The 21899-nt window shown below is 40.1% G+C and overlaps 1 protein-coding gene across 4 annotated transcripts in view; it reads left to right on the top strand.

The window, feature by feature from the left end:
• Positions 1 to 21899, top strand: part of DYRK1A (dual specificity tyrosine phosphorylation regulated kinase 1A) — a 91466-nt gene that overhangs the window by 54693 nt on the left and 14874 nt on the right. For all 4 annotated transcript variants that reach the window (XM_084528865.1, XM_084528864.1, XM_084528862.1 and 1 more), the window contains 3 exons: positions 9742 to 9941; positions 20966 to 21058; positions 21528 to 21716. In XM_084528865.1, coding sequence (XP_084384991.1) covers positions 9742 to 9941; positions 20966 to 21058; positions 21528 to 21716 — 482 coding nt within the window. The remainder of the gene's footprint in view (positions 1 to 9741; positions 9942 to 20965; positions 21059 to 21527; positions 21717 to 21899) is intronic.

The raw sequence follows: 21899 nt of genomic DNA, 5'->3' as shown, positions 1-21899 counted from the left end.
CTAGGGTAGGTCTAACTTGTCTTAAATGCACGTTCGTTTGGACATAGCTCTCAAGATACAGGTGTTTGTATCTATTGCTAATTGCTCACTGCCTGTTATAGGGTGTGCTAACAAGGCAGAGGTGGCTGCATATTAAAGAAAAGCAGAAGTCAGTCTTCTCAGTGTTTCAGGTTTGTTTCTAAGGGGTGCACTGAATAATTGCTGAGGTCATAATGCCTATTAGTAGAAAAAAATAATGCGAAGGTGGAGGCCTTAATCTGAGTTGGCATTGCAGAGATTGGAAAGACACAGATTTGAAGTATGAACCAGTCATACAGTATGAAGAGCTGCTATGTTTGGTCTGTGGTGTAGACCCACAAGCTCTTGAACTGAGTGTAGAAATGAGACTACCCATTGTGGTGAATGATACAGTTCACACTTTTATTCTCTGGTCGTGTTTTCCGGTGTGTTCTCATTCAACTGTGAACTTACCCCTGAGAAGGAATACCTCAGCTACATTGCTAAATGACCCGAATAGTAGATAGCAGAGAGTAGGGAAAGGGAGGATGAGGCAGAAGGGAGAAGTAAAAGGAAGGTCAAAATATTTAAGGTCAAGGCTGTGATGTTTATGGAGTAAATGTTGAAGAAAGAAGGAAGGGTAAAACAAGGTGAGTTGTGCAGAGGATGTTTGAAATGTTCATATTTCAAAACTAGAGGACTCCACAGTCCAGGAACACAAACACACACACACACACCCTTCCCATTTCCAATTTAGTTCTAGTTCTACATTATTTTGGTTGGAAAAGTGCTGTTGCGCCGTGCTTTACCAGTCCTGGCTTTCTGAATACGTTAAGAAATTCTGCCTCCTCCTGAAGTGGAGTTGAACAAAAAGGTGGGAACGCTGGGCAGTGTGTTTTTTATCTGACAGCTAAAGCATTCAATGGAAGTAGTAATCACTGCCTGGAAGCCAAATGCAGAAGACCTAGGTGCAGAAGGGGTTATGAAGTTGCTGTTATTTTCAAGGAAACAGTTACCAGATAGCAGGTTGGTGGCAAGTTCTCACATATGGGGAATGACTATGTTTACACTTACAAAAGAATGAAATAAAATGCTGATGTGACTTTTGTTGTTTTTCCCTACTTCACTTTGCAGAAGTCAGTAGATAGTGGAGTATGTTTAAGGCTGTCGCAAAGGTTGTGTTATCACAGAGAGAATTCTCTGTATCTCTCGGTGTAAAGAAATAAAGATCAGCTGTTGCACTGGAAGTTGCTTTTGTCAATCACGAAGGAAGCTTGTATAACTCATGAGGTCAAAATTGTCACAACAGTTTATTTTTGTCTTTAATTTTTAATTGGGGGGTAAGTAGGTATGAAGAAATATCAAAGAAAATTCACTTCTTCTAATGTTCAGTGGTCTTAATGTCTGAATTTGTCTCATTTTTCATCCGTCAATAGCGGTATACCTAAATAGAATACTTTGAACTGTGAGAGTGGCAAAGACAGTCACATATATACCTCAAAAAATAATATATATATTTAAAGAGTTGGGTGACAAATGCAAAGAACCAGTCTCAGTGTTGTGGTGATTCTCATATGCAGTCCCATATGACGGGAGCTGATTTAACGTTTCCCTGATTCAATGAGAGAAATCCTGCTATTTACTTTGTGCTGAGGTGTGTGGCACAGAGTCATGGAGTGGTTGGGGCTGGGAGGGATCTCTGGAGGTCACCTGGTCCAACACCCTGACCAAGCAGGGACAGACACACAGAGCAGGCTTTTGGATACCTCAAAAGAGGGGGACTCCACAACCTCTGAGCAACCTGTGCCAGTGCTCTGTCACCTGCACTGTACAGAAGTGTTTGCTTCCTGAGGTTCAGAGGGGAGCCTCTGTGCTCCAGCTTGTGCCCATTGGCTCTTGTCGTGGTGCTGGGCACTGCTGAAAAGAGCCTGGCTCCATTTTCTTAATGATCTCCCTTCAGCTATTTACAGACATTGATGAGGTCCTCCTTAAGCCCTCTCTTCTTTAGGCTAAAGGGTACCAGATCTCTCAGCCTTTCTTCATAGGATAGACACTCCAGTGCCTTAATTGTCTTTGTCATCCTATGTTGGACTCTTTATGGTATGTCCATGTCTCTCTTTTACTGGGGAGCCCAGAAGTGGGTGCAGCACAAGTGTGACCTCACCAATGCTGGGTAGAGGGGAGGGATGTTAGAATGGTGACGTGGTTTGGGTTGGAAGGGACCTTAAAGATAATCCAGTTCTACCCCCTGCCATGTGCAGGGACACCTCCCACCAGACCAGGTTGCCCAAAGCCTCATCCAGCCTGGCCTCGAACACCTCCAGGGATGGGGCATCCACAGCTTCTCTGAGCAACCTGGTCCAGTGCCTCACCACCCTCACAGTGAAGAATTTCTTCCTTACATCTTATTTAAACATATCCTCTTCTAGTTAAATCTATTACACCTTGTCTGTTGCTGATAAAGATTCCTTCTCCAGGTGTTGTATAGGCCCTCTTGAAGTCCTGGAAGGCTGCTATAAGGTCTCCCCAGAGCCCTCAGTTGCTTCTCCAGGCTGACCAACCCCGACTCCCTCAGCCTGTCTTCTCAGGAGAGGTGCTCCAGCCCTCTGATCATTCTCATGACCCTCCTCTGGATTTGTTCTAATATTTCTGCGCCCTTCTTGTGCTAGGGACCCTAGAGTTGAACACAGCACTCCAGGTGGGGTTTCATGAGGGCAAAGTAGAAGGGGGAAATCACTTTCCTTCGCCTTCTGGCCATGCTGTTTGTGATGCTGCCCAGGATGCAGCTGGCTTTCTGGGCTGTAAGTGCACACTGCTGGCTCATTGAGCTTCTCATCAACTAACACACCCAGGACCTTCTCCTCAGGGCTGCTCTTGATCCATTCTCTGCTCAGCTCTGTTCATGTTTGGGAGTGCCCCAGCCCAGGTGCAGGGCCTTGCACTTGGCCTTGTTGAACTCCATGAGGTTCACACAGCCTCACCTCTCGAGCCTGTCCAGGTCCCTCTGGTTGGCATCCCTTCACTCCAGCCTGTTGGCTATACCACACAGCTTGGTGTCATTGGCAAACTTGCTGAGGGTGCTCTCAATCCCCGTGTCTGTGTCACCAGCAAAGATGTCAAACAGCTCTGGTCCCAACACTGACCCCACTTGTTATTGATCCCTACCTGGACATGGAGCTGTTGACCTCAACTCTTTGAGTGCGACCATCCAGCCAATTCTTTACCCACTGAGTTGTCCGTATCTCAAACCCATGTCTCTCCAATTTAGAGACAAGGCTCTAATGCGGGACAGTATCAAACGCTTTGCACAAGTTCAAGTAGATAACATCAGTTGCAGAAGGCGGCCAGATTTGTCAGGCATGATCTGCCCTCAGTGAAGCCTTGTTGGCTGTCACCAGTCCCCTCCTTATTTTCCATGTGCCTTAGTGTATTTTCCAGGAGGATCTGGAAGTAATTCCATCAGAACTCATGGATGCATCTCATCACATCCCGTGGACTTGTGCACCTTCACGTTCCTTAGCTGGTCTTGAACCTGATCCGAGGATCGCCTCCTTCAGTCTGATGGCATCACTACTTCTTGCTGTCAGCCCGTTTCTTCAGCATGTTGAGGTCCCACTGGATGGCAGCATGACCCTCTGGCTTTTTTCTGTTACTCGGTTCATTTTCTAATCTGGAAGTGAAAAAAAAAATAAAAAAAATCCACCTTGGAACAGCTGGTGTGGGGTGAATAATTTGATGCTAGTATCTTTTTTTTTTTTTTTTTTTCCCTTTCCCTTCTCTGGGCTAGTGAGTTGAGTTGGTTCATGGAAGTCTGTAACAAGTGCTGGAGCTAGGGACATAACTAAGTATCCGCATAAAGGTGTCAGGGCATCTTTTTTGGCAATAAGCTGTTAGTTTGCCTCAGCTGTTGAGACTACCTCCTCTTTATTTGATGGCAAATGTCAGAGGAGGCTTCAGGTTTGTAGAAGGCAATTGGGAAAAAAATCATTTGGTAAGGACGAAATTATACCCAGACCTAATGTGTCTGGTCGTGTACCAGACCTTAATGTGGATTAGTCTCTATTTAACTGCAGAAGAGAAGTTATCTTCTGATTGCTTTTCCTGACCTTTTTGATGGTGCTTATTTGTCATTTTGCATCCCTGGAGGTTTAGTTCTAATGTATAGAGTCTGGAGTTGGCTGTAGTTAGTATGTAATTGTTTTCAGTGTTGAATGCTACTTCTTACTGGCTTATTCTTGGTCACCCTCCGTGTTTGGAAAAGGAACATGAAACACTGTGAATGTATGTAGATTTTTATTATCATATGTGAATTTGATATATAATCTTTGGGCTTTTTTACAAGGCATAAAGTATGCATGATATGTCCTGTGTTTAGCCCAGGCACTGACTGCATAGACCTTCCAGTGTGCCAGCCATAGGGAAAACTTTGGTTGAAATTTTCATGTTTTTAGACACCAAAGTTAAAAGACCACACTGCACACATTTTGGAAAACTCTTTTAAAATGGAATTCTCATCAAACTACTTAAGAGATCTGCTTCAGAGATCTGCTTCCACTATGCAAAGGTGCTGCGTTAAAGAAATAAACCCCACCTTCTTCCATATGATAGGCCTGCCCATTTCTGCAGTATCTGTATTTTCAGTTAGTTCCGAGTTATGAACCTCTTGAAGTTATAATTTAGTTTTTCTCTATTACCACATTTATGCTATTGGTCCCCTCGTAAGCTTTTTCTTCTGGCTGTCATTACAGTGTTTTGCTCATACAATGGCACAGGATTTTATTAATGCTCGCTTCTTACTCACTTGTTACTTTCCAAAGACGGTAAATTTACAAAAGACAAAAAAGTTACTCTTGTTATTAGTTATGTTTTGCTTATATTATGGTCTATGGACTATGACTAATGAAATACAGTATTCCGAACAGCTTCACTTCAAAGAGCTGTTACATTTGCAACTATAGGAAATTACGCTCTCAAGGCTGAAACGAGGGATGCCTTCTGGAGTTGGACCTTCTTGTCATAACAAGTTCTGATACAGTCTCATCAAAGGCAAACAAATTATTTTGGCTTTTCAACTATGTGTTTTTATGCTACTCCTTGACCTAACACATAGGTAAGCCCTATTGTTTAGGTAATTCTACCCATTGCCAATCTGCAATGTCTTCCCTTAATTTACTTCCTTGCTTGGAGATCTTGGCATGCTTGTTTTCTGTCACTTTGTTTCTTTCCCAAGTTGCTTCTTCATGTGCTATCATTTCAGGATACAGTGGTTAGAAAAGAAAATTGATGACTGACTAGAACTTGTTCCTTAGATATCTCTACCCTGTAGTATGGATGTGTGGTGCATATGAGCTCCGTTGGATTCTGGTGTCAATGGATTGGTTCATTTTCTGGATGTCTAGAGCTCCAGAACTTTGGGGTTTGTTAATATTCATTAACCTCAGTTAATATCCATGCCAAGAAATGCTCTTTCTTCTAGAGCTGGCTCCTCAGCCTAAAACTAAAAAGGTCAGGATTGCTATTCTAGCCAATTCTTCATTCTCCCCTCATTTCTTCCTGATGTTATTAGGTGTTTCTCGGCACATAGCAATATAGAGTAGTAAGGTTCTCTTGGGCTTAGTGTTTTGATTGCAGGTATCATGGAACAAAGTCTGAAATCTAATGAGGTCAAATGTTTCATCAAGGACCATATCCTGGACATTGCTAACATTGCTTGTTTTTTGATGATAGCTAACACTGCTCTCAGGAAGAGAAATCTGTGAACTTCTGTGTCTCTGTTTCAGTGACAGTAAGAAATTGTAAAGATGGAAATTACTTGGCTACTGATCTTTCAGAGCATATAGTTAACGGTTCTTAAACTTTTCACCCAGGTGGTTCTTGCTTATTGCTTTTTTTTTTAAGGGTTGAATATGGCCATCATCACAGATACTATTAAAATGTCTCTTTCTTTGGTATAAGAACATACTATATAACCAACCAGTTTCTACTTGTCTATTTCTAACAGGCTTCAGTTCATCAGGCTGTGGGCAGGCTCTTTTATTTAATAGTGCCCCCTTTTCTGAAATTCAGTGTTGCTCTCTGAAATTGTTTTACATTTCTAGCAAAGAGCAATAGCCTTATAAAAAGTTTCTTGTTGGAGACTATTTTGATTGATGTACGTTGACATCATTGTTTGTGTATGACTTACCTCCAAGCAAATAGTTAATCACAGACACTGAATGTCCAAAAAAAATTAAATTGAATGAGTAAGTTATTTGTCAAACTGGTTCTTAGTGAAGCTTTCTTTGTGATTCAACAGTCCAATCTCCTTGTCATAAGTCATGAAATTGATCTTTCTGGGACACTGCTGTTGAATTAAGAGTTGATCCATGTGACAGTCTTCAGTTTCGAAGACCAGGGATGCTACAGCCGTATCATCCTGCTAGTGGAATCAGGAGGGCAAGGGTGTACCTGCCTCAAAAGTTTAAAGCTGATGTGAAGCAAGTGTTCTTTTGGGGGCTAAGTATACCTCTAACCCTTTTCTATTTTTATTTTTTTAATTTAAACCATGTCCAGTGCATTATTTGTTTTATCCTCAGATTTGTTGTGATCTTTTGAGTGAGTGTCAGAAGATACCATGGGGTCAAAGGATAAATGAGAACTCTGTGCATGGGATTTTTGTATGTGTGAGTTTTCTGCTTTTCAGGGACATGTGCAAGTGAAGATTTTTTAAAATTAAATTTGTTTTTATTAAGTTATCTGCTTTGCTAAGTATATCTAGTATGCTATTGGGAAACTTGCCTGGGGTTTCAACAACAACAACAACAACAACAACAAAACAGGAAATAAAACTTTACAAGTAGAAGGCTCTAAAATTTATTATAAGCTAATATTTTTGACTATCTGATGTAAGTATTGTTTTGACTTTGAATTCAGTCACCGCAATGTCGAATTGTCAAATGAGTTTTTTATTTTCAAGTTAAGCAAAACCTGTCAGAAATAAAAACAGAAATCAGACATACCAAGTATCTTCTGAGATGTATTCACCCCTTCTTACAGCACATCTTGAAAAGTTAACGTATGCTGAATTTACTGTTTAATTTGTATAAATGGAAGATTAACTTTGATTTTCTAGTAAAAACAGAATTTAAGTATTAAGAAAATAATGTGAAAAGATGTACACAGTTTATACATGATCCAAGTGACAGATGCAGAAATACCTAAAGCAACCATGCTATCTTTCAGAAAGATCAGCCGATACGTTGGAATCTTTACATATGTTTTTCCTCGTATTGAAGTATGAGCTTGTGAAGTTCATCAGAAATAATTTTAGATTTAAAAAAGGTGACAATCTGTTGCCCAAATGGTAGGTGGACATAAGATGTTACTTGGAATGTTGCTTTACAGAAAAATATACAAATGTTTTTAAAAGTTTACACTCAAATATTTTAGTGATATTTTCACCATCTTTAAATGTTGGAGGACAGTTTCACTTTCAGAGCTTACTAGGATCACAAAGCAATATTTAATGGATGTTTACAAAATAATTAAGAGTAATCTATTGTGCATAGAATCACAGAATCACAGAGTGGCTTGGGTTGGAAGGGACCTTAAAGACCATCTAATCCCAACCCCCTGCCATGGGCAGGACACCTCCCACCTGCCCAAAGCCCCATCCAGCCTGGCCTTGAACACCCACCTCCAGGGATGGGGCATCCACAGCTTCTCTGGGCAACCTGGTCCAGCACCTCACCACCCTCTGAGTGAAGAATTTCCTCCTAATACCTGATTTAAATCCCCCCTCTTTTGATTTAAAGCTGTTACGCCTTGTCCTGTCACTATGCTTTCTGACAGAGTCCCTCTCCAGCTTTCCTATGGGCCCTGTTTAGGTACTGGAAACAATGTTAAACTTACTTAGTTCATGATGGTTTTAGGTCAAGAACTTCTTTATCTTGTTTCTGTTTGCATAATTGTCTTGATTCTTCGTGTTACTAGAAGCAACACACTGCACACAAAAGAGTTGTTTTCATATATCATAGCTAATTTGTGATTTTTTTTTTCTTGCTTTGGTTAAGTGTTTGAAGATTTAATGAAGCTTTGAGAAATATGTGGGTACCTGTGGGCAATGTGGGCTTGTGTTCATCTTCTGGAGCAGGTTTTTTTTAGCATTTTAGTAGTACCGAATTATAACACTTATGAACAACAGTTACCTGTCAGTAGGTATTTCATGAAATAATTTTACTTCACCCATTTTTAGTAGTAGTGATTGTACTGTACTTAGTTTTTCTTATTTATAGATGTTTGAATATTATTTCAAAGGTAATAAATACATTTTTCTAAAATGATCTTAGTTTAAAATGGCGTTTGATTTCGTCCCATGCAGTTTGTTTACTGCCCTACTGGGTGCCGAGTCAGTGACATGCTGTCATTTTCAGTATTTTATTTTTTCTTGACTTCGAACAGGTGGTAAGTTGAGCAGTCAGTTATTTTTATGGAAGTCAAACTGAAGCGAGATGTTCATCTCCTGTTTTCTGCTGATGATATTTTCTTGCAAGGTTTCTGATTGTAAAGGAAATGGGGTTTCCCCTTGATGGTTAAGGAGATTGCTCATCTCACATTTTGCTTCTAAATTTAATGTTTACCAATAATTGTGCTTCCAGATTTTAGATTTTGATTCCACTCATCTTCCTTCAGTAGTGATGTTGGCTTCAGTGTGCCTGGCTGCTTTTCCCATCCTGTTCTCTCGTAGGTTGTCCCACTATGGCATCCATTTAGAGAGTTTTTCTCCTCTGGTGTGGTCAGCAAAAAGTAAAAGGATCGATGTTACATGTGGAACATGCTAAACTTTCATTAACAAAGAAAGACGACCAAATTGTACCTTAATTTTGTCTTCTGCTGTTGGAGAGCAACGATGGTACAAGCAGACTATCAACTGATTAAATGCCATGTATCTAAAACAACAGCTGAGAAGTGTTGGATCTGTCCCAGTTACAGGCAGTTTCTGTGCCTGTGGTATTTGGCATTTTTAAGTATGTTATGGAATATAATACCTCGGCCGTGCAGTTTGTCATTCTCCTGCAACTTGACACCAAGCGTGTGGCTTGTCTCTTGCTTTGTGGTTAATTCTTGCAGCCTGATTTCACCTTCCCAAAAAAGAATTAACTGAAGTTACAGTGCTTGCTACCTGTAGTTCAATGAAACTCAACAGTAGGAGTCAAAAAGCTGAGAGGAAGCACAGTGTGCATTGGAAGAAGAGTGGAAGTTAAGAATGTAGGCTAGTGATCTAAGTAGTTTGTAGGAAACCGTAGCCATTGAGGCCAGAAAGTAAAAGCTGGGCACTAGCTTTTTTTTTCTTTTGGTACAATCAGTCCAGAAAGTTTCTGTAAACATTTTGAAGACAGAATCTTGAGCGATTTTCTGCTTTTCTTGGAAATAAATCCACATACAAGATTCATATCTTTGAAAGTAATCCCTGCCAAAGTCCAGTTATGACACATAGGTGAAGATGTTAGAGATGGGCTGTTAGGGATAAAAATGAATAAATGATTAATGAATGATGTGTCACAATTGAAATGGAAAGAGGTACTTCAGCTAAACAATCTTCATATGAGGATAATTTCTGGGTTGATTGTGTATGACAACTCTTGCTTATATTAAAAAATGGTGAAAGTGCTTATAAACTCTTTGAGCTAGGAGATGGAGACCAACTCAGGTAAATATTTTAAAGCCATCGAATTTGCATTAAAAACCCGCATTGTCTTTTTACAGGAGGAGAGACTTCAGCATGCAAACCTTCATCTGTTCGGCTTGCACCATCGTTTTCATTCCATGCTGCTGGCCTTCAGATGGCTGGACAGATGTCCCATTCGCATCAGCAGTACAGTGATCGTCGGCAGCAGAACATAAACGACCAACAGGTTTCTGCCTCATCATACACTGACCGAATTCAGCAACCTCTAACTAACCAGGTGAGTGATAGCCAAAAAGTAAGTCCTTTTAGATGTAGTCATTCTTACTCTGCAAAGTACAGGATCAAGGCAGATGTATTTTTTTTAACTGACTAACTCCTGACTCTTCAAGGATGGGTGGACGAATCGAAAGCTGGTTTTAGATATCTAGTACATATTTGTCATAGTTATTCTAGTTCTAATGTTTCTGAGATAAGAGGCGAGGAAGATCATCCAAGTCAAATGGAAAGAGTCTAATAGAAGCTTTGTTCAGTGCTGTTTGATGTTAGAATGTGATTGTTTTATTACTTGATTTAATGCTGAGTGTTTTGATGCAGTCAATGGTTAGTATGTTTGAAATAGAGAGGGTTGCACAAAACACACTTTATACTAGGAAAGATAAACTTTTTATAAAACAAAAGGAACATATACAGCTATGATAGCACTGGGATTTTACTACTACTACTTTACTACTTACTATCACAAAGAGATAAAGTGAGCATAGTTAGGAAGAATGATTACAGGTGCTTTTGAGCTGTCAAGATCGATGTTTTTTCCTTACTGCTTTCTTGGGTTGCTAGAACTGCTGAAGTAGCTTCTTAACTAATAGCAGTAGTCACAAAAGTGAGCATCTCCCAATGTAAAAGACAAATCTTGCTTTCTTTAAAGGGGCACAGCCCAGTGGTGTAGACTTCAACACAGATGGGTTTCAAAGCTTAAAATCCAGAAGTCTGTAAGTTGTAGCTTCAGAATTTGATGCAGGGTAATGAGGCATGTTCCATTTAAAAAGGATGGAGAATGAAGTCTTTTGCTGCTGCCAGATTTATGCCTGTTCCTCTGTCCAAGGTGGCTTTGGTAGAAAAATCTGCAGTACTACCAAGAGATACTCTGTTGGTATTGCTCTGTAGGATGGAACTTGTGCAGAAAAAGATTAGAGGGAATGGAATATTCAAACTACATGCCAGGATATTTGATACTAAGATTTGGAGAGCCATAAAGACTAGGGCTGTGTGAAGAATGGAAAAGTGAATAGAGCTGGCAAAGGATGTTTTTACTTTCATATGAGCCACTCAGTAGGAGGAATAAATTTGGTCATATGTAACAGTATTTAGCTTGAGAAATCTGCAAAGATTTTTTATGAGACTTTCATTAGCCTAAAGGTCCCCCAAAACCTTCACAGTGAAGTTAGTGAATCAGTCTGCCAAATAAGAAAAGTTTCTGTGTTCCTTAAACCTTTCCAGGGTACTCACCTGAGTGTTATAATCTGGCATCACATCTGTGAGCTGTAGTGTACGTTCGTGCTTAGTTATTTTGGAACCGAAAAGCAAAATCATTGAACTTTAAGATGTATCAGCACCCTTTGTCATTTTTGATTGCAATGGCTTTAAATGGTAGTTGAATAATAGGAAGCTTAAGAATAGCTTTCAGAGAGTAGCCAAGAATTGTAGTTGACCAAAAAAATGCAGCCCACCAAGAGGTGGATGTAAATACTAGGGAAAAGGTGGTGATTGGTTCTGGCAAAAATGATCAGTTGGTCACCTTTAGGTAAGGACAATCAAGTTGTCTTTGCAACATAAATAGTATGTTAGATTTTTTTTTTTTCCAGTTCCATCCTGTTTTTTTTTTTTCCTGTACTGCAGCTTCTGTCTTACTATTTTACTATAACTGCATTGAAGTCCTCATAGTCCTCTGCCTAAGCAGCTATGAATTGAGCTCCTTTAATCCTTTGCAAGTAGCTTTTAGTTCCATGGACTTTGATTATGGGCAACTTCTTGAAGTCTTCTGCCTTCTCGTTTTTCACAAGTTTGTTTTTTTTTTTTTTTTTTTTTTTAAATTCTTGTGATTCTCCTACCAGTATGTCACATAGAGAGTTATGGAGGTTCTCTATGGGCCTTTTTTTGGGGGGGGGGTGTCTCAATGTCTCTTTGCATGTGTTTCTGGTTAATCTCATCTGCAAATCCAAATTCAGCTAACATATTTATTCTAGTGACTCAAATAATCTGCTCTACACCTTGTCTCTCTGCAAGCAAAATTCTCCTTCGTTCTTTTTCATAGCTCTTTTGTTAGATGTCTAGCTGTCAGTTCTAGTTCATCTTGATTAAAACCTAACTCTTATTCTTGTATCTTCTTATAAAAGCTGGGAACCTCCATTGTTGAAGGTTTTGTACTTACATTTATCCACTGCCGTGGACAACACTATCATGTGGTCTTTAACTCAGGATGAAATCTACATACCATCTAGGTTTTCATGGGTAAACAATACATACATCTTACACATTCTTTCTTGATGACTCTTCTACAGAAAGCCTTTTTATTTGTGGTATTGCCTTGAATGGTCTGCAGCTTGCTTTTCTCTGTCCTGCATATGTCACTTATGAACAACTCTTGCAGAGATCATTTTTTGAACCATCTTGGTGTAGTTGCTTTGTTCCTCTGTTGGAATCCCACCATCAGCCATTAGTTCTTTCTGTTGTCAAGTGCTCGTCTGTTATTACAGCCTGGAACACCAGACTGGCCTTTTAGTGATGGCAAACTCTACTCTCATAATCATAGAATATCCCGAGCTGGAAGGGGGGACCCATAAGGATCGAGTCCAGCTCCTGGCCTCACACAGGTCTACCCAAAAATTCAGACCATAAGGTGGTATATGTCAGTTTTCAAGTACATATGGTTAAAGGAGATCATGTTTTTGATTTGGGCAGCAAATGTGATTTAAAGAATTTGACTTACACTTGTGCACAAATACAAGAACAAAAATGACCCTGTGTTAAATAGGGAGTGCGCTGAATTTCTGTTGCAGAGGGCTTAACAACTTTGTTTAATTGCCGTAAAAAACAGCAGAAAGGAAAAGGCAACTTTCAGCAGATCCGGGAAGGATAATTCTTAAAGTGTAGATCCTTTTAATGCGATGTCTTGCACCCCGTTAGACAAGAAGTTAGGGCTCAGCTTCAGTTTCCCCATTCCCTGACCAGCAGCCTAGGCGACTGGCTCCGCTTCGGTGCCACCAGCTGCAGCATCCTAAATGTAGCCGGTTTGGGTGTAAATGCCCGCTGCGGAGACATCAAGCTGCCAGCCCTTTTGCTGGCCACACCGGGAAGGGAAGAGAAGGGAAGGGAAGCAGGAGTCTCCGGCTGCCCGGCAAAATCCTTTCCCGAGCTCCGGCCACCATCTGCTGGCCAGAGCCGAGCACTGCACTGCCAGCCTTGGGTGGTGCAGGTGTCTCCTGCGAGGGAAGCCTGCCCTCCCCTCTCCCAAGTACTCCATGGTTCGAATAAACTCAGATCTCGCCGAGTAAAAAGGCTGTTAAATAATTTGAGGAGCCATCCCAGCGTATCTTTGAGAGGGTCTTGAAATGAAGGAGTTGGGAATGCACGCGTCAAAAAGGCTGGTTGCTGCATTTTGTAAGCAGGGTATTTCCTTCCAATCCTGACAAACCTGACTCGCTTAAAAATACAACCCAGGAAAAAGTCTTGTTTTTGGGATCCTGAAAATTTATAGAACGAATATATAGTAAAATAGATAATAAATATTTAACAGCATATAGTATTTTCTCTTAGAAAATAAGTTTCTTCAGACTGCTGCCAGGTGATAAGGGTAATGTTTGTCAGTTGCTTAAAGTAGCTGTTAGCTTTGGCATTTAGAACAGCAGCACATGCTGGAAGCAATGTCATTTTGATAAATAGCAAAGATTAAAAAACTGTAGAATGGTTTGGGTTGGAAGGGATGTTAAAGACCATCTAATTCCAGCCCCCTGCCATGGGCAGGGACACATCCACACCTCTCACCAGACCAGGTTGTCCAAAGCCCCATCCAGCCTGGCCTTGAACACTTCCAGGGATGGGGCAGCCACAGCTCACAATAAAGAATTTCTTCCTTAAATCTACTTTAAACCTGCCCTTTTCTAGTTTAAATCTATTATGCCTTGTCTGTCGCTGTACTCCCTGATGATAAAGATTCTTTCTCCAGGTTTCTTACAGGCCCTCTTTCAGTCCTGGAAGGCTGCTCTAAGGTTTCCCTGGAGTCTTCTCTTCTCCAGGCTGACCAACCCCAACCCTCTCAGCCTGTCTTGATAAGAGAGGTGCTCCAGTCCTCCGAGCCTCCTTGTGGCCATCCTCTGGACTCATTCTAACAGGCCCATGTCCTTCTTGTGCTGGGGACCTCAGAGCTGAACGCAGAGCTCCAGGTGGGGTCTTATGAGAGCAGAGCAGAGGGGGAGAATCACCTCCCTCACCCTGCTGGCCACACTGATGCAGCCCAGGTTGTGCTTGCAGCCCCGGAGAAAGCCACATTGCCTGGCTCATGCTGAGCTTCCTGTCAACCAGCACCCCCAGGACCTTCTCCTCAGGACTGCTCTATAATCTGTTTTCTGCTCAGCTCTGTTCATGTTTGGGAGTGCCCCAGCCCAGGTGCAGGGCCTTGCACTTGGCCTTGTTGAACCTCACGAGGTTCACACAGCCCCACCTCTCAGCCTGCCCAGGTCCCTCTGGATGGCATCCCTTCCCTCCAGCGTGTCTACCGCACCACTCAGCTTGGTGTCATGGGCAAACTTGATGAGGGTGCACTCGATCCCACTGTCCATGACACCAGCAAAGATGTTAAAAAGCAGTGGTCCCAATATTGGCCCCTGAGGAACACCACTTGTCGCTGGTCTTCACCTGGACATGGAGCTGTTGACCACAACTCTTGGAGTGCAACCATCCAGCCAATTCCTTACCCACTGAGTGGTCCATTTGTCAAATCCATGTCTCTCCAATTTAGAGACAAGGATCTCATGTGGGACAGTGTCACGGTCTGCCCTTAGTGAAGCCTTGTTGGCTGTCTCCAGTCACCTTTATTTTCCATACGCCTTCGCATATTTTCCAGGAGGATCTGCTCCATGATCTTGACAGGCACAGAGGTGAGATCGACTGTCCTGTATTTCCCTTGGTCATCTTTCGCTTTTCTGTTTTTAAAAATGAGAGTTATCTTCCCCCTTTTCCAGTCAGCAGAAACTTCAGTGGACAGCCACGGCTTTTCAAATATCACAGACAGTGGCTTAGCAACTTCTTCTGCCAGTTCCCTGGCGACCTGTGGATGTAACTCATCAGGTCCCTTGGACGATAATCTCCCTTATGTTTCTTTTTCTTTTCTTTCTTTTTTTTTTTCATTTTATTGCCAACTGAGTCTTTTTTTTTTTTTCTTGTTCAAGTTCTTGTAATGATTTTCATTCATAACCAGATAATGAGGAAGCTAGTCCTTGAATTTTAATTCATTGTTTTTATTCCCACTCTGTCCTGCTTGTGTTTTGATTTGTAATGGCTTGCGGACCGTATTCTGGTATTTTATGAATCATTCACAGTTGCAGATTAGAGGTTAGGAAACAGTAATGACAATTTATCCTAAAGTTATATAAATAATGTTTAGTTATATGTTACCCTTAAAATATTATTTACATTATCTTTTCTTACACCTATTGCTTAATGGTTATGGTGGCTGAAGCTTACTCATCTCATCTTTGGCAAGGAACAAATAACAGGAAGATATACTTCAAAGCCAACCAGATTGCTTTGTTTTTCCATTTATTTACAAGGTTTAAATTACAGTTAAATACTTCCAGCTCTGTTCTTCTCCACCCCTGTGGTCAAGCTTAAGGCTCTTATTTCCCAAAAACTGCTGGATGGTGAGGGTTTTCTCTGTCTGCATGCTGGGCCTGCTGGCAGGATGGGGTCCTGCCCTTGGCTGTGTGGTCTTACCTCTCTGACAAGTGCCAGAGCCCGCTTCAGGAAAGCAGTAAGAGGATGTGGCCTGGAGTGAATAGAAAAGATGAGATCTCTGGGACCTTTCCTCCTTTAGCAGAAAGAAGCAGAAATATTTCTTTGTCCTGTCTGAACTGGTTGCATCTTGAGAGTTCAACGTAGCCTGATCTTAATAACAGATAAGAGCTTAAAAGTTTTTACAACTTCAAACAAGTGTTTCTTTTGTGCTGTGACAATGTTTATCTTCATGGATACTCAGATTGCCCCAAACTTTTTTCAGTTAAGTACAAAAGAGTAGAAAATTGATTTACCTGATAAGGAAGTTGAGTTGAGATTCCTGGGTAGAATTTGGTAACAAATTCCAGCAATTTAGCTTTCACAAATCATCTGGGATTCAAAGGTCAGGCTGACAGCTAAACATTTTTGTTTGTATAAGTATCTGAGATCACTTACCACCTGCAAAATTCTTGATTTTGCTGACCAGATCGTTGGATGGGGATTTTATTGATTACAGCTAGATCATTAGAAAGTTAATGTGCTCAAGCAGGGAGTAGCAAATTCTTAGTTACGTCAGCTACCTAATCATTAACGTAATTATTAGTGATGGCCAGACTTCACCAGAGACTGTAAGGAATGTGAGCATGCATTTCATTTCAGTAAAAGTATTTCCCTTACTTTCCCTCTATCTCAGGTTTTTGTTTAGAAGTAGTTCTATGTTCTGGCAACAAGAACTTCATTTTTGTTTGCTTGTTTCCCCCTCATTTCTCTAATTCTGTCTACCACCCTCTTTTTTATTCTTTTGAAAATGGTTGGGCCAAATCAGGCAGTATAAAATCTTGGAAGATGAACGTTTTTCACTTGCCATTTTTATGTAGTTATTTAACTTACAGCTTGCCGGCTGCTAACTATTATTTTCACCCATTAACACATTTATTTAGGGAAGGAAGCCAGAAAAGGAGGGAAATACAGAACAAATCAATGATGGAAATTCTGTCCCTACCTGCACATAGTTCCGAGTATAGTCACTTTGAAAAGTCCTGGATATCTCTAGTCCTCTGGCACATGCTTTTTTTTTTTTTTTTTTTTTGCCTTAAGTCATTTTGCTAAAAATCTGGTTTGCTGTGTATTATGTGTTATGGAGAAGTTGGAAAAGTGTTACAGTGGCTCGTGGTTATATCAACATCTGTTTTGTTGACCCTCTGGAGATACCATCTATTATGTGGCTGTCTGCCATGACAAGGGATTAGCGTCAACTTCCTATCTTATATTGTTGTGATGCAAGAAGAGTTTTAAATAGCAAGTGGCATAGGAGATGAGACTGGTCTGTTCATGTTCAGTTCTTTAATATGTAGGTCATAACTTCTAACAAGAATTCTAACTCTAATCTTTATAGAATAAAGTCTCATTTCTTCTTTTTGTGAAATGAAACTTGTACAGTATAGAGCCAGAATCTTTCCCTCCCTCCCTATGAACTTAGTAGGTTTTTTTGTTGTTTTGTTTTGTTTAATATATGAATTAGAGCATTCCATTAACAGGACATATATATCTGCTCATAATTCCCCTTAATCAAAATGAAATGCATTTTGCAAGAAGCAGTGCCATCTGTTTTTGGATAACAAAGCATATGCCCAAAGAGAGAGAGAAATGATACATAGAGAGTGCAAGTTGTCTGTTCCCTCATTCAGGAAATCTCAAAGACTATTATAGGTAAAGTAACACACTTTAATTAAAAGCCAGGGTTTATTTTAAAGCATGTTTTATCTCAAAAGTGGTGTGAATACATGTAAATGGGGTTCTTAGTTGCCTTTTTTGTGTGTTTATTTGATTCGATTTGATGTTTATTTGATTATTAGTTACAAGTTGCTTCTCAACAGGTAAGAAAAATCAAATTTCAGCTCCTTACTTGTAGTTTAATTTTCATCATGCTGCCATTCCAGGTAGCTGTGCTAATGCTATGAAGGCATCAGTGTGGACCAGTCAGAATGCAGTGGATATTTACTGACATACGTAACTGTAATTAAAGTAGTTTTTTGTCTCTCAGTCTTGAAATATCTTTTGATTTTGTTCAATCTTCAGGAAGATCTGAGGCTGCAGTGTTGCTGTCTGGCCACCAGATAGAGACTGGAGCTTGCAAAATAGGATTTTTTTTTCTGTCATTGAATGTTCTTTAAAACCAAGAGGGAAATTGTTATTACCCAATGATAAAGAATTTATAAGTGTTACTGTGTAAAATGGATAATGAGAGCTTTGTTCCATAATCCTACATCACCAGGAAAGAACGGAGCAAGAATCTCAAGAAGAATCTTGGAGGAAGAAGAAGGGAATGTTAAAAATTTTGCAGTATAACAAGGGCAGGAAGAAAAGGTCAACTCCCTCTCCTCTCTCACCCAGACTTTCTTAAGAACCCAGAATAGCAAATTAATATCTGTTACAAAGTTCATACGGGTCAAGTGAGTCCTCAGAAATATATGATTGTCTAAATGCACAATTAAAAGAACAGTTTTCAGTCAGGATCCTGGCTATGAACGGCATAAGAGGTAGCCTGCAGAGTTTTAATTATTTGTGATTAGGGAACAGCATTAAATTATTATTTTTTCCCCCTAGCATTGAGATTAGATTTTTTTTTCCCTAAGTAAGGAAATTTGACTTCTAAATTAGAAGATAAACACGAACATTTCTTGTACAAATTCCCTTTCCAAGGTAGAGTGATCTTATGTCTGAATTGTTGATATGAACTAGTGAGTTCTTCTGTCCTGAGGCTATTTCCTCAAATCTCTAACCTGCAGTACCGGGGACTGTGATGGTCGTATCAGCTTAGGTGGGAGAGTAGTCTCTGCAAGTATTTGTGCACCGGTTTCTTTTACCAGCAAAATCTACGGATGTTACTATGTTCCAATAATTTCTTTCAATCAAGTTCAGAAATTTAAGGGAAATTCCTGCATTTCACAAGCCTGTGGCAGTGATGGTTGTGATTAGGACTAGATGCTGTTGAGGTGTTTAGTGATGCGGTGCAAAAGAACCAAAAATGATTGTATTTAGGTGTGATTTGTTTCATGATTAACATCTGTTTGACAGATGAGAGGAAGGAACACAAATATTTCGGAAACGTCAAATAGCTTGTTTAGAAAATTTTAAAACAGACCTTCCTGATGTATACAGAACGGTCACGGGCTTGTAGTCAAAATGAATTAAGGGCTTAATTTGTTAAAGCTGCTGAAAGGAAAGTGATGGTAGGAGGCACATCCAGAAGTGAATGGATTTGAGCAAACATCTAGGACGTACATGGCTTGGGTCAAAAGTCCCTGAGGAAGGTTTAACTGCATTACATTTTCTCTGAGAAAGTCTCTAATCAGAAAGCCTGGAAGTCAGCAGTCTTGCATGGATGCAGAAAGGTTATGTAGACATATTTTGGGTGGTGTGCATCAGGACTGGGAGTTGCAGTTCAGGCTCCGCTGAGCCTGTAGCTGTTGGGAGTCCCAGCCTTGCACAGATGCAGTCAGGTTGGCTGGCAGCCTCTTGGCTTTTTTGCTCTTTTTAGCTCTTGAGCTCATTCGTCTTCCTTCTCAATCTCTTGTGTTCTCTCTCTTGTTTTTCTTAGGTTATTTCTGTATCTGCTTGTCCACAGGAAGAAAATGCGATCTTAACTTTCTAGTGTGGCATTGTCTGGGTACCTGGGTTCAGATACCCAGACTCTTTATTACATCTGTTTGTGAAAACCTTTCTGGGTCACTTCAACATATTTCATTTATTTTTTGGGTTCTTGAGCAAAAGGAAATAAAAAAAAGCTATTTGCACAGCCACAGTCAGGAGTATTAAGCAGTACTTTAAAAGACAGAGGAGCAGTTGTACTTTTCCAGTTCCTTTATTAGTTCAGCAATACTTATGTATAAATCAGTTTCATTATTTTTGTTGACAGCTTATGCTCTTTCCGCAGCTCTGCGGGAGGCTGAGTATCAGTTCAGCTGTAATGGGAGGCAGCAGATGAGATTAAGCACTTGGAAGTGAGGAGAGTTATGAGCCTAAGCATGTTTGCTGGTGTGAGATGAGGTGATGTGAGATGAGAGCTGGATGGCTGAGTGTGGTGGTGTGCACTCGGCTAGACCTCTTAGCACTGGGTATGAAAGGAGCTTAGCATGTGAAACAAGCCGAGTAACCGAACTTGCTGTGTGGTTTCTTGTCATTGGGAAGAGAAGGAACAGAGAGAGGCAGGCTACAGGGGACCAGTCACACCGACTAAACCCCTTGCTCTCTGTCCCAGCTCTCCTTCTGACACTCACTGTGAGACAGAGGAGTTGCCAGAGCTTGTCTAGTGGCACAATTGTGCTGTTAAGTAAGTGTATGTTGAACAGGTTTGCCAGCTTTAGCCAAATGGCATGGTTTCTTTAGAGTTTTTATTTATTTATTTATTTATTTTTCTTCCCTGATGACACTAACTGCCTCTACCTTGACACTTGGAACTTAGTCTTTCAGAGATTTCAGACAAGTCCCAAGGAGGAATGGATGTCGTTTGGTAGATCCAGAAGCTATATGGGATGTGTTAGCAAGGAAAAAAGAGGCACACAAATAACTGTTTCACACAGAAGTCCTATCTCTTTAGGAAGCCAATATCAAAAATACACTACTGTTGAAGATGTTCTTGTTTTAAAAGTAGTCAGTGTTAGGAAACACCACTGAGCAACATACACACCTTTTCAGGGATGTTGTTTAAACTTGGTAGGTATGGTGTTGGTGAGCGTGCTTTAGATTTCTTTGGATTTATTTTAAATTTTTTAGACTAATCAAGGCAATATCATTGCCTTGATACTGCGAAGCATACTAGACCTGAGTTTCTTGGTTTGGAATTTAATGTAGTTTTAATATGGCAAATTGCCACAGTTCTCCAGAAGGCATACTCGTTAACTTCCATTTGTGGTTTGAATGCGGCTGTACATTAAATACACTTACAGCCCATGTATCAGTCGTGAGGTAAAGCAGGAATGTCAGCATGTTACTACTCTGTGTTATCAAATGAGACTTATTTTTAACTAAAGAAGACTGTTTATAGGGATTAAGCCTGTTAGGTATACTGAGGAGAGGTAGGCATCTTGGGATTTATTTATTTATTGTTGAATATATGTATTAAAAAGTAAGTGCACTAAATGTTATTTTCTTTGATTCCTGTATTTGCCTTTCTTTTCTTTGTCAGCTCAAATAAAAAAGATGTTACAATGAAAAAGCTCATTTCTGTGAAGATTATCTCAATTTGTTGAAGTTATTAAATATAATTGAAGTTGATGCTTATTTCTAATATCTAATATTATCATATTACAGAGGCGAATGCCCCAAACTTTCCGTGATCCAGCTACTGCTCCTTTGAGGAAACTCTCCGTAGATTTGATTAAAACATACAAGCATATTAATGAGGTAATGGCTCCAGCTATCTTTGTTTTGTGTATTGATATGAATTTGTTGTTTGAATTATGTTATTAAGTACATTTTCTGTCAATTTTACTGCATCTTCTACTGCCATTGTTTTGGATACTTTCTTGCAGAGTGAACTGCTCATTTGACCGTAAATTAAAGAAATTGTACATTATTTTATTAGAGCTTAAAATGACTGCAAAGTACAGAAGTATTTCTATACCTGTTACATTGTGTCCCAAAAAAAGTTTGTTTCTGTTACATGTAGGACAGTAAAGGAGAGAGAGAATCTAGCCTATTGCCCCCACTCCCTTGTTGCCCCCCCCCCTCCATCTTGAGTAATATCATTTTTGAAGTTGTTTGTTTGAAGGATCCACAATACAAATCACTAACATTTTTGAAATAGAGCTGGCTTGATATAGCTCTGTATTTTCAAAGGTAACTGAGTAAGCAATATACTTTTCATGTTTAGGTTTACTATGCAAAAAAAAAACGGCGGCATCAACAGGGCCAAGGAGATGATTCCAGTCACAAAAAGGAGCGAAAAGTTTACAATGATGGCTATGATGATGACAACTATGACTATATTGTAAAAAATGGGGAGAAGTGGATGGATCGTTATGAAATTGACTCCTTAATAGGCAAAGGATCCTTTGGACAGGTAATGTATATCAGCTGTGCAATCTGTAATTTGTGTGAATGATAATATGCATATCATTTAAAGTGCCATTCTTATTTCATTTTGAAATTCAGCTCCCTTTTTCTTAATTCTAGTATGCTGAAGTGCCTGCTCAAGGCATTTGTATTTTGTGCTGTTTCTTGTTACCACATATAATGTTTGAAT

This window comes from Aythya ferina, assembly GCF_964211825.1.
Source record: "Aythya ferina genome assembly, chromosome: 1".
Classification (NCBI taxonomy): Eukaryota; Metazoa; Chordata; class Aves; order Anseriformes; family Anatidae; genus Aythya; species Aythya ferina.
The sequence above is the reverse complement of the archived record's forward strand: the minus strand, read 5'-3'. Positions and strand labels throughout refer to the sequence as shown.